The sequence below is a fragment of the Quercus suber genome, unplaced genomic scaffold (assembly GCF_002906115.3).
Source record: "Quercus suber isolate HL8 unplaced genomic scaffold, Cork oak 2.0 scaffold_1040, whole genome shotgun sequence".
Lineage (NCBI taxonomy): Eukaryota > Viridiplantae > Streptophyta > Magnoliopsida > Fagales > Fagaceae > Quercus > Quercus suber.
In genome coordinates this window covers 33415-46267 of record NW_027070451.1, presented here as the reverse complement: position 1 = coordinate 46267, position 12853 = coordinate 33415, and the positions used below count along the sequence as shown (strand labels likewise).

General features: G+C 33.8%; 1 protein-coding gene across 1 annotated transcript; it reads left to right on the top strand.

Moving 5' to 3' along the window:
- The first annotated feature begins 3561 nt into the window (after positions 1-3561).
- Positions 3562-8779, top strand: LOC112032645 (probable pectate lyase 12). Its single transcript, XM_065769065.1, has 5 exons — positions 3562-4073; positions 4373-4833; positions 6774-7216; positions 7574-7782; positions 8539-8779. The coding sequence occupies exons 1-5, from the start codon at positions 3943-3945 to the stop codon at positions 8729-8731; spliced, it is 1437 nt and encodes a 478-aa protein (XP_065625137.1). The 5' UTR covers positions 3562-3942; the 3' UTR covers positions 8732-8779.
- Positions 8780-12853: the final 4074 nt, after the last annotated feature.

Below are 12853 nucleotides of genomic sequence, written 5' to 3'. Positions count from 1 at the left end.
CAGTGTACACACTTTGTTAGTTTTTATGTACTGGGTTGTTCTGCATTTTGTGTTTTCAACTTTATCCTCCTAGATCTGGGTCATTTTGCATGTCTTTTAACTACATTCTTGAGTTGCTCTCAAGTCACAACCTCAATTTGTTTCTTTTCTTTTTATGTTAAGTAACTAGTTTGTTTGACCGTGTCAGGACTAAAGTTTGATTTTTGTTGTAATTAGTTTGTTTCTTTCTTTTGTTACAGGAAGGTAAATGCTTCTATAGCAAGAAGGGAAATGCTACAGGTCTCTCAGAAAGACCAGGCCACATGCCAAACAGGAAACCCCATAGATGACTGTTGGAAATGTGACCCGAATTGGGCCAACAACAGACAGAGACTAGCAGATTGTGCAATTGGGTTTGGCCAATATGCTGTCGGTGGCAAGAATGGTGAATTCTACCTTGTCACTGACTCCTCAGACGATGATGCTGTGAATCCTAAGCCAGGCACGCTAAGATATGCAGTGTCCGTTGCCGTTATCTTTATGTGTGTCCGAGGTTCCTCTCCCTCTTGACACTTGTCAAATAGATCACTTGAACCTCCCATACTCGTGCTTGATCAAACCTCTTCGGATCCGAGGGCTCATGACTACTCGGACATATGAGCATCTCCTCGGATGGAATACGTGTTCATCTCCAGGCATCCCCCATTGGCGTGGGCATCCGACTGAAAACCCGATCTCCTCGGATGAAGAGTGTTCCTCATTCAGGGCCTTGGGCCCAATAAGTTGGGCTGGGTTTTTCTCCCCCCACATATAGTATATGATTTTAAGTGCTGATGAAACTTGAAAATCTCATTAAATAATATGAAAATGTCATTTTGATTTTAAAAATAGGATAAAAATTATAAAATACTAATTGAATCTCTAAATTTTACTAATATTTTTTTTTTCTTTTTCCTAATCTTTAAAAAAATTATTTTTAAACATTATAAAGATTATTTTTAATAGTTTAGAGGCTCAATTATAAATGAAAAAAAAATTCAATAACTTAGAAACGATTTTATTTTTATTTTTATAAAGTTTAAAGAATGAAAGTAAAACTTTTTAAATTTAGGGATAAAAAATAAATTTTTAGAAAAATTTTGGGATAAAAATAATATTTTACCCTTAAAAATAATTAGTTCCTAGAATTGCTTAAATATGTTTGGTTAAAAGTTTTGTAACTTTATTTTTTAGAAGGAAATTTTTGTAACTCAATTGACATTTTTAAACAACGTAACATTCTCCATGCAATTGTCCAATTATTATTATTTTAAAATGTGGTTTTGGTTTGCATAAACTTATCACAAATATTATTTTATTTTTACCTGACTTTAAGCAAATAGGGAGATAAGCTCCCAAAAATTATTTAGACCAATAATTTCTAGTTTTGGATTAATTTTTATAACCTCACTTAAAAAAAAGTGAGTATATTTTTAATATATATTAAAGGAAAAATGTAAAACTGACCCTTTAACTTTAACTTTTTATTTTATTTTAATATTTTAATTTTCAGTTTTGTCAATTCAATCTTTTAATTTTCAATTTTTGCCAGTACAAGACTCCATTAAAACTCAGCTAGTGACTGCTGTTAGACCCACTAAAACGGCACCTTTTTTTTTTTTTTTTAAATCGAAATTAAAAGAAAATAAGAAAAATCCGAAAAAAGAAAAAAATCCCAGGCTAAGTACTGGTTAGCAAGTGAATCGTAGTGATCGGCTAAGCAGAGCGACGGCGAGGTTTCAGCCCGAGAGTTCCCAGGCGGTACGAGATCTGGCGAGATTGACATCGAGAAGAAATTTCGCTGCATCGTCGGCGGAGATGGCGGCGGCGGCGGCGTTGGAATTAGAGAGAAGATCGGTGGCTTTCTCGTAGCAAGAGGAAGCGAGGTCAAAGCAGCGAAGGTCATGCCAGATGAGGCCGGTTTTGTAGTAGAAGGAAGCGGACTTGATGGACCGAGATGGAACGACGGAGACGTTGCTAGCGAGGGAGAGGATATCGGCGGTGATGTGGCGAAGCTTGGCGAGATCCAGAGAGAAAGAAGAAGAAGAGGAGCGGAGTTTGGGATTAAGGTTGGCGAGGTTGACACAAGAGTTCCAGAGACGGTAACTGAGTTGAAAAATACAGTTTTTTTTTTTTTCTTATTTTCTTTTAATTCTAAATAAATAAATAAATAAAAAGACAAAAATCTAAAACTGAGCTTCTAATTTTTAACGTTTTTTATTTTAGTCATTTTACTTTTCCTTTTATCATTTCAATCTTTTAATTTTCATTTCAATTCTTTAATTTTTAATTCCTGTCAATTCAGTAATTTGAGCCAAAACGACGTCGTTTTGTTTTGTTTTGTTTTTTTTTCAAAAATTTCAGAATTAAAAGAAAGAGAATAAAAAAACTATCATTAAAAAAAATAAACATTTAGGTGATGAGACTGAGATGAAACTGAGTTGCAGAGAATATTGAAACCAAGACCGAGATATTCCCATTACCTGAAATAAAAAACAAAGAAACATTGAGAGAGACCGAGATGAAACCGAGACCGAGATATTGAGATGAGACCGAGATGAAGGTGATGGAGTTCTGATATTGAGACCGAGTTGCAGAGATTGAGATCGAGATGAAGATATTTATAGGGTGTACTCCGTAGCTCCAGCGCCGACCAGTTCATCCTTTTCCCCAAATGTTCAGCACTGTAACTGAAGGGTGTTGCAGGAGGGAGCTTTGGAGAAGACTCTTCAGTGTCCGATTCCATAGCCATGGATGGAGCGGGCACAGGAGCTTCAAGCGGAGAGTAGAAGCCATCGCCTTCAGTTTCAGGTGCCACAGCTTCAATATAAGGTGGAGGAGAAGCATATTCTGGAGAAAGAGAGTTGTCTGATCCATATTCAGGAGCCTAGGGTTTTTTTCCCCTAAATGTTTTTTTTTTTATATAACAATTTTTAATTTTCTTTTAATTCTGAAATTTATGAAAAAAAAAAAAATCAAAACAAGTTGTTTTGGCTCACTTAACATAGCAGGTAACTGAGGTTTAATAAAGTACTGCATTGACAATAATTGAAAGGTAGAGGACTGAAATGATAAAACTGAAAATTAGAGGACTAAAATGAAAAATGTTAAGGGCCTGTTTGGTACATGTGTTTAAAAACTGAAAATTGTTATTTAAAAATATTTGTGAAAATACGCGTGGATGAAAAAGTGCTTTGAAATGCGTAAAATGTTGTTTAAAAACTGAAAATTGTTGTTTAATAAGACTTACCAAACACCCCCTTAGAGGATCAGTTTTGGATTTTTGCCAAAAAAAAACAATATGCAAAACGGCGTCGTTTCAGTGGGTCTAACGGCAGTCACTAACTAATCTGTAATGAAATCCTACATTGACAAAAATTGAAAATTCGAAAGCTAAATTGACAAAATTGAAAATTAGAAGGCTGAAATGAAAAAATGTGAAAGTTAAAATGTCAGTTTTGCATTTTTACCTATATTAAATGAGAATGAAAATAAACTCACCCAAATTAAAGGTAATTAAAAGCATCCTCGAGACCAATCGGACTCTCATAGAAAAGTGTTTCGCTACAGTATATACACTTTTCCAGTTTTGTGTTTCTTTTCCTTTTACCACTGATAGCGAGTTACCCTAAAAGTCTGCAGCATGATTATAAAAGAGGAATGAAACGGCATTATAAGGGTTACTGTGATACAGAGCAAGCGAGAGAGAAGATCTAGTGAATAGTGATCATCGTCTTAATTCACTACTGTACATTCTAATTAATTTCTAATTACTATGTATCATTTAACTTGTTACTTGTTAATGACAGATTTTTCATCTTAAACAATGCTTACTAAAAACTGGTGAGCGTACATTTTAGAACAAGAAAAGGAAAAAAAATTTCTGATAGTGAAGCAACACAAAACTTGGTTCTGCAGCTAAAAATGCTCCCAAGGACCTGCATTGTCCTAATATCTCTTCTCTGCTCATTTTCTCCACTTGGTAGAGCAATGCTCAACCTCACTCTTCCTGGTCAACATCCGAACCCCGAAGCTGTTGTCCAAGAAGTTCACAGGTATATAGTTCTGAGGCCTTTGGTTCTGTTTCCAACTCTTTTCTAGGCTTATAATGTGTACTACTACTCACTTCGTTAGTTTTTATGTACTGGGTTGTTCTGCATTTTGTGTTTTTCAACTTTATCCTCCGAGATCTGGGTCATTTTGCATTTCTTTTAACTACATTCTTGAGTTGCTCTCAAGTCACAACCTCAATTTGTTTCTTTTCTTTTTATGTTAAGTAACTAGTTTGTTTGTCCTTGTCAGGACTAAAGTTTGATTTTTGTTGTAATTAGTTTGTTTCTTTCTTTTGTTACAGGAAGGTAAATGCTTCTATAGCAAGAAGGGAAATGCTACAGGTCTCTCAGAAAGACCAGGCCACATGCCAAACAGGAAACCCCATAGATGACTGTTGGAAATGTGACCCAAATTGGGCCAACAACAGGCAGAGACTAGCAGATTGTGCAATTGGGTTTGGCCAATATGCTGTCGGTGGCAAGAATGGTGAATTCTACCTTGTCACTGACTCCTCAGACGATGATGCTGTGAATCCTAAGCCAGGCACGCTAAGATATGCAGTGATTCAGACTGAGCCTCTATGGATTGTGTTTCCTAGCAACATGCTCATTAAGCTGTCTCAGGAGCTCATCTTTAATAGCTACAAGACTCTTGATGGGCGAGGGGCTAATGTGCACATTGTGGGTGGTGGGTGCATTACTCTCCAGTTTATAAGCAATGTCATTATACACAACATTCATATCCACCATTGTCATCCGTCAGGTTAGAAAATTCTTTCTGGTATTTTTTCTTCAAAATCTGCATTGAGTCTGATATTTTTGTTTGTGGATGATAATATTCCACAGTTTTTGACCTTTTGAGAAGTTTCAAAGTGGAAAATATTGTTGTCCTACACACTTGGTGAACGAATGGAAAGTGTTTCTCAGATTCTCATAATGATCATTTATTTATTTATTATTTATTTAATGAAAGATTTTTTTTTTCCTTTTTTCGTAAGACAAGCCATAAATCACTCACAGAAACTTCATGTCTTTAATAATGTAGTTTTTCTTTAACCAAAAAAAAAAAAAAAACTGTAGTTTCTCTATTTATTTTTAATTTTTACATGCATTTTGGTAAGACAATAAGGTGTCATAAATCATTCACATAATTCATGTGTTTGATATAAATGAAGATGCAAAATGTAACCCTTCAGCATGCATAACAATTAACAACATATTCATAAAAAAAAAAAAATTATAAAAGAAATACAATAAAAAATTTGTAAGAAAGAAAAAATAAATTGAGAAATACAATTTACCTATTTTTTATATGAGCTTTTAAAGTTTGGATTAAACAAAATAAGAAAAATTCCCCTCAAACTATCTTATTTCAAATCAAAGCAAAAATTATCTTATTTGTCCATTCAATGAAACATGCTTCTCACAAATACGTGAGATCCATATCATCATATGATTGCGAGACGTCCGCTCCATGGAGCGAATGATGAAAAAAAAAAAAAAAAAAAAAAAAATCTCCCGCTCCATGGATAGAAGTAACTTTTTACACAAAAGAGTGATAAATTGTAATATTCTCAAATAAATATTTTTATTATTCATTGCTATCATCATGAGTAGTCCGTGACCATGAGGCAGTAAAAGCAACAATTTTCACCTCTTTTTTTTTTTGGCTAATACAATTTTTACCTCTCTAACAATTTTTGTCCCATGCGATTTTATTTCAAACTTTTTTTTTTGAGAAACCTTTTTTTTTGTCCCATCCGATTTTATTTCAAACTAGTTACTGAGCATGATGACTTTTAGCCAAACACATTACTATATCAATATTCTACTTTCTCCAAGGATTTTCCGTAGGGCAATGATTGACACCCAAACTTGACAAATATGCATTAAATGGGACCTATGAATTGGGGGGGTCCTACTCCTACCAAACTTATTAATAAAGGCTATTTATTTATTTTTTATTTATTTGTTTTTAATACAATATAGAATTTTTACTTTAATTTAATCTAAGTATATAAGTGTGTAAAACTCTCTTCCGGAGATTTGAACCATGACCCTTACTTTCCACATCTTACAAGTATTTATATTTATAGAGTGATCATCGCACCAAAAGTGCGCGGTAGTATTAATAAAGGCTTGATTACTACAGTAATGAAAATCTCTTTTGTTTTTATTTTTTATTTTTATTTTTATTTTTTGCAATTAAAATGCAAATGTGACTCTTTAAATTTCAATTCATTTCAGTTATTTAGTTTTGTTTTCTTTTATTTAAGTCCTTTAATATCAAGTTTATTCCTCAACTTCTATTAAATATTTTTTAAAAATGAAAAATATTTATCAATCATTAATTAAATTTTTTTATTTTACTAAATTAAAAAAGTTGAACAATTAACCACAACATTTAACAGAAACTAATGAAAAAACTTTAATTGAATAAACATAAAACTAAAATAACTAATATGAACAAAAATAAAGTTAGAAAACTGAAGTAAATTTTGCTAAACATAGAGAATAAATTCTACATTTTAGCTTCTTTTTTTTCTTTTTTTTTTTCAAAAATTATAATTCGATAGTATATAGGAATGATGTCGATCTTTATAATTCGATAGTGTAGAAATGATTGTGTCATAGTAATGTTGGAAGTAAAATTCTAACTTTCAAACCTGAAATGATATATTTATTCCCTCAACGATGTTGCAGGCGATACTAATGTGCGGTCGAGCCCAACCCACTACGGCTACCGCACAAAATCAGACGGCGATGGGATCTCCATCTTTGGGTCGAAAGACATATGGATAGATCACTGTTCCCTCTCACACTGCAAAGATGGGCTGATTGATGCAGTTATGGGGTCCACAGGGCTCACAATATCAAACAATTATTTCTCGCATCACAATGAGGTGATGTTATTGGGCCACAGCGATGACTACTTGCCAGACACAGGAATGCAAGTGACCATAGCATTCAATCACTTTGGTGAAAAATTGGTGCAGAGAATGCCAAGGTGTAGACGTGGCTACATCCATGTGGTTAACAATGATTATACTCAGTGGGAGATGTATGCTATTGGTGGCAGTGGTAACCCTACCATTAATAGCCAAGGCAATCGCTACACCGCTCCTCTTGATCCCAATGCCAAGGAGGTACTATTACCTTTTGTTTTTGTATTTAAATAAAATCAAATTCTAGACTAATTTGATAATTGAGGATGAGTGATTTGAATCCTAGACGTTTTCATTATAAATACCAATTTTTTTGATATTTAAATTATTATTTTTTTCCAAAACATTATTTAATGAAATACAAATATTTCTAAACATATATAGCAACAACACTCAATGTACAAGATCAAAAACCTAAACTGTTATAATAAGTGAGAACGATGATTTGATATATTATTCTCCTAATAAGGAGATCAGACAATATCATTGAGTTATAAGAATTTCTATGATGGGTCTATGTGTTTATACAATTTTTAACCTGCCTACATATGTGAGCAGATAACGAAGCGAGTGGACACGGAGGAAGGAAAATGGAAGGGATGGAATTGGAGGACAGACGGCGATATAATGGTGAACGGAGCAATATTTGTGGCCTCAGGTCAGGGTGTAGAGGTTAAGTACGAGAAGGCTTATAGCGTGGAGCCCAAATCAGCCGTGCTTATTGACCAGCTCACTATGCATGCCGGCGCCCTTGGAGTTGGTGGCAGGTTTGTAAATTTCTTCTCTTTTTGCTTCTTTTCTCTTTATTTCTTCTTTTATCTTTTTTTCTCACTTTTTCTTTTTCTTTTTCTTTTTCTCTCTTTTTTTTTTCTTTTACTTTTACTTTTGGTCAATTATAATGATTTCCCTTTACTGTTCAATTGTCACATATGGTCCCTAAGAAACTAAAAAATTTAGAAAGTGTATGTTTTCACCAAAAAAAAAGAAAAAGAAAGTGTATGTCTTTATTGGACTGCTTTACCCAAATTCTATGTTGAGGCCCAAAGTTGTTGCATGTTAACCCATGCCTGTTTTAGATGGACTGATTTCAAAACCGAAAGCAGAGGCCCAAAGACAATATTCAACAGGAATTACTTATATTTGTTAAATTATTATAAAGTATCATACTTTTATTATCTTTGTATGATTTTATTAAAACATTATAAAAAAGACTAATTAAGTATTTAATATATTTAACATCTACTTTTTTTTGTCAATGTTTGGCTAAATTTTCAGAAAAATAAAAAACAAAATCATTTTTTTTCCTCATATTATTATAATGTGAAATAATTTGATATATATGTGTGTATTTACTTTTTTAAGTATGATATGTAATTTAATTTCAATCCTTGCAACACAATTTCTGACTTATGTGCTGATTTTCGCACTCTTTAAATGTGATTGACGTAGCTATTATAGACTTAAAGTATGTGATAAAAATGAATAGAAATTAAGCAAAATTTTTCTAACGTATAAATAAGCAGGGACAACAACTTGGGAATGTGGAGTACAGGACCCAATGGTGGTGGAACAGATTTAGACTCAGGCCCAGACTACACGGATGACTGGTCGGGAAGCAGTGGGCCACTGTTACCTTCTACTTCGACTTTCTTATCCCTTTTGATTGCATTGTCATGTTTGTTATTTTATAAAATACATCCCACTTTTATGTTATAACAGGAAATTCAGTTGTGATTTTTATTCAACGGAGATGTTCAAGTTCAAGTTCTCCCCCTTTATTGTTGTGACTTTCAAATTATCAAAAAAATAAAAGTAAATGCGATCGCGAGACTCTCAACACAAAACAATGGCACATCTATGATAAGATATATCATAATTGCTTATATATTAGTTAAGATCTTGGGAGTTGGGAATTAGCTCACCCCCACAAAATATACGATCATATCTAATGAAATCCACACCATCTAAAGTATCACAAGCTACCAAACTAAAACCTCGAAATTATCCAATTGAGACAGAAAGAATGAAAACACTAATAAATTCGAAGAATGATTCTTTACTCATTGATATGATAATCCATATATGTTATATTGCCAAGAAGGCTCCAGAAATTTTTCTCAAGATATTCTTTAAGGAGTATAAATTACACAACTTACTGTGCATTATCCACAGCTCAATCCACTGCCTAACATAATTTAATTTGTTTGTCTTTTATAATGTATTGGTTAATTAAATTATTAATTATTTTTATTTAGTTGCTTCATTATTTTTTTTTACTGACTACTAGCAGTCTAGCACACACTCTATTGTGCAATAGCACACACCTCATGTGCAATAGCACACACCTCATGTGCATTATCTACGGCCAAACCCATTGTCTAGTGCCTAACATAATTTAGTTTTTTGTCTTTTATACTGCCTATGCATGCCTTCAGCCTTTAGTGCCTCTACCTATCCACTTCCCCAATTCAAATATTCCACCCCACGGCCCCCATCCACTACTCACTCAACAGACAAGAGTCACAAGAGCCAATCAACATTCCACAAAATATTAAACATATAAAATATTCACAACACACAAAATTCACAATTCACAATACACAATACACAAAACGACAAACTCACAAATCAATAAAGTCAAAATGTCAAATAAAGTTATACAGCAAAGGTAATTAGACATTTAGATATAGAGAAACAGAGAGATAAAGAGAATCTCATTTCAGTTCAAAGAGAAAGAAAGAGAGAGCTTCGCTTTCACTCAGTCACTCTCAGATCAAAGCACAGCAATTAGCAAAGCCAAAGATGTAAGATTTAGATGAGATAGACTGATAGAGAAAAAGAGAGAGAAGTAAAGAACTAAAATACCTTGAGGCTTGAGGAGAAGCGCCACGATAGCACGTCGAGGTGAGGACTCGAGGGACAAGGGTCGAGGTGACGAGGCAAGCCAAGCAATTTCTATTCTGATCTCCAATCTCCTTGTCGTTGTTGCTCGAGTTTGAGGCCCGATGTGCTCTATTGCTTGAGTTTGAGGCAATCCAAGCAGAGGCGCCGATGTGCTCGGAGCTTGGTCGTTGATGAGGTTTTTTTAAAAAAAAAAAACTTAGGCAAACCCAATCAAAACAAATCCTAAGATGTTGGGCTTTTTTCCCCTAGGGTGTGCTTGCTATGTTTTTTTTTTTTTGGCATTTTCTTTTTACTTGAAAGTAAAACAAATAATGGAGCAAAATTTAATTTTATTGGCATAAAAAAAATTGAGGGTGTTCCCAAATTTTTTTAAAAGGGTATTTAAGTTAAAAAAAATTATTATATATAAATTATTATTTTTTTCTTCAGGTCAGGGTGGTCCCCCTGCCGTGGCGCCGCCACTGCCAAGAATGGTTGGTAGATAATCCATTCTTCCAATATTTGTGGTGGCTCACCTGGCTGTTGTAGACTTTGACTTCTATGCTTTAAGGATTAAATAAAAAACTAGTTATTGGATATGGATAAAAGATATTGTAGTTCTAATGGAGTTAATGAGTAATGATTATTCTTATATTTTGAACTTCGTGAAATAGGGTGGATGAAAAATTTTGGAGAGAAAATGAGAAGAAAAACTTTTTTGAGTATGTTTGGTTGGGTGGGGAGGAAGAAAAATAAATTGTAAGGCCCATGTATTTTCTCTCCAGACCCATCAAAAAGTTTTATTTCCAAAATGGAGAGAACTCTAAAGAAAAAAATGAGGCTGCTTAATGGACAAAAATGTCCATGTCTAGTTCATTTCTTTTTTTTTTTTTTCTTTTCTGGACGTTGCTTTTTTATTTTTCTTTTTTTGATTTTCTGGGCTATGAGTGGGCATGTTGACTTTTTTTTTTTTCTTTCTTTCTGGGTTGTGGGTGTGATAGTTGTTATTGTTGTTGTTGATTTTTTTTTTTTTTGGATTTAACTAGACATGATATTTTTTGGTTCTTTGTCACTCTTTTGTATTAATTGATCATCATTTTTTCATAAGGATATATGAGTAAATTTATACATACTCACTTTTTCCATCCATCCACTTTTCCACTCCCAACCAAACAAAAATGAGAAAAATTAAAATCTTTTTCATATTTCCACTTTTCCATCCTCTCACCCCCACTTTTTTACCCTTCCAGCCAAACGAACCCTTAGTGTAGTTGCCTTAACTTTATCTCGATTCAATCTAATTGGATAAATTAAGTGATAATTGTAAGGACCAGATTTGAATTCCTAACCCAAAATACGAATGGATTTAGGCCCAAAAAGCCCAAAATAATGAATTTTTAGAGAATGAGTTAGAAAACTGGGCTTTAGTTAATTAAACAACAAGTTAGGTAGGCTTGATGACAAAAGAGTGAAAATAAACAAATTTAAACTGAAGAAAAAAGCCCTCGGCAGAGTCCGAGGAGACTGGTTCTTATATAATGCTTTTAAGTATGGTTACAAGTCCGGTTCTGGATTGCTACAGTGTTTCTTTCTTGATTTCCTGATCTCATTCCTTCTAGGGGTCTCTTACATTATATATCTCCCTCTTCATGATCTTGGCCCTCCATTTGTTGATCATCTAAGTCACTACTTGAGTGTTTGTCCTATCAGACACCCTCCTTAGCTCTTTATGAGTTGGGATAGCCAAGACAGCACTGTTCATGAGTCTTCTCCACATAAATGCGGCCAGAAAGTTAGCTGCATAACATTTAATGTGGTGGCAGTAGTTTTTCCTTATATATTTCTGAGCTTCCCTCCTTCTTGTGCGTTTGCCATACGCATCCCTGTCAATAGAACATTTAGGAAGATCACCTTGAATGATAAGACATGTATTTGATCTGTGCTTTGCTCATCTGAGGAGGTGAGCCTCCTTAGACTAACTTTCTTATTCTCTCTGTTTGCATCTCACTCATGGGACTCTGAACTTGACATTCTCATTACCATTTATTGGTTCTCGAACCAGTCAGCCTCCTTGAACAAAGCCCAAGACCCAATATACAACTTTGGGCCCTAGTCCCTACAATTATGTTTAGCTAAATTTTCCCCTAAAAAATGTTTAGCTAAATTTAGTGAAGGTGATGTAGCAAATGTAGCCATACTGAAAGAGAAAATTATTAAGTACTCTTGGAATACCTTAAATACGTACTCCCCCTTCTCATATGAATGGTGGATTTCATTATGAATTTAATTAGTGGGACCTACTATTCATGTGAGAGGAGAAAATATGCATTTATGGTATTCGGAAATTACACAATAATTTTCCAACTGAAAGACATTAAAGAAAAAGAGGAACAGGAGGTATGATATTTTCCCTAAAATGTGACATTTAAGTATGTGACGTATTCTGAGGCTTTGGTTAAGTTCATCTAACCTTCTCAAGCTCCCACCTCATGCTCTACTTTCTAAATGGATAATATTATCTTGTTCCTTTGTTTGCACTTGACCAACCTGGTATTCCATCAATATCACAATCAGCTTATTATATTGCAGGGTTTTTATAGCTCAATTAGTGACTTTTGAAAAAGCAAATAACAGTTGTTGATCACACACAGTTTGAGTTTCAATGTGTTACTTTACAGTTTAATTTAAATGCTTGATGCAACACATGTTAGACTGATGTGCTAAAGATTTATTCTTTTTTTCCAAAATTTAATAGACAGCTAATTGATATCCCTTTTTGCTTGCAGTTTGTGCAGAAAATTGACACAACCATGAATTCATAATGTTTCTTTTAGATGCCATAATACAGAGAAAGAAGGGGAGGTCTAATATATATTTTCAATTATGCTACCTGAATAAAATTGAAGCGTCCTACCTAATGGCTAGTTTGGATGAAAGGAGAGTAGATTAGAGTTG

What these genes read in the sequence shown, in the direction of transcription:
- LOC112032645 (XM_065769065.1), top strand. Translation starts at nt 3,943, where the DNA reads ATGCTCCCAAGGACCTGCATTGTCCTAATATCTCTTCTCTGCTCATTT. An exon ending in GTTGTCCAAGAAGTTCACAG is followed by an intron (nt 4,074 to 4,372) that starts GTATATAGTTCT and finishes CTTTTGTTACAG; the next exon opens with GAAGGTAAATGCTTCTATAG. An exon ending in CCACCATTGTCATCCGTCAG is followed by an intron (nt 4,834 to 6,773) that starts GTTAGAAAATTC and finishes ACGATGTTGCAG; the next exon opens with GCGATACTAATGTGCGGTCG.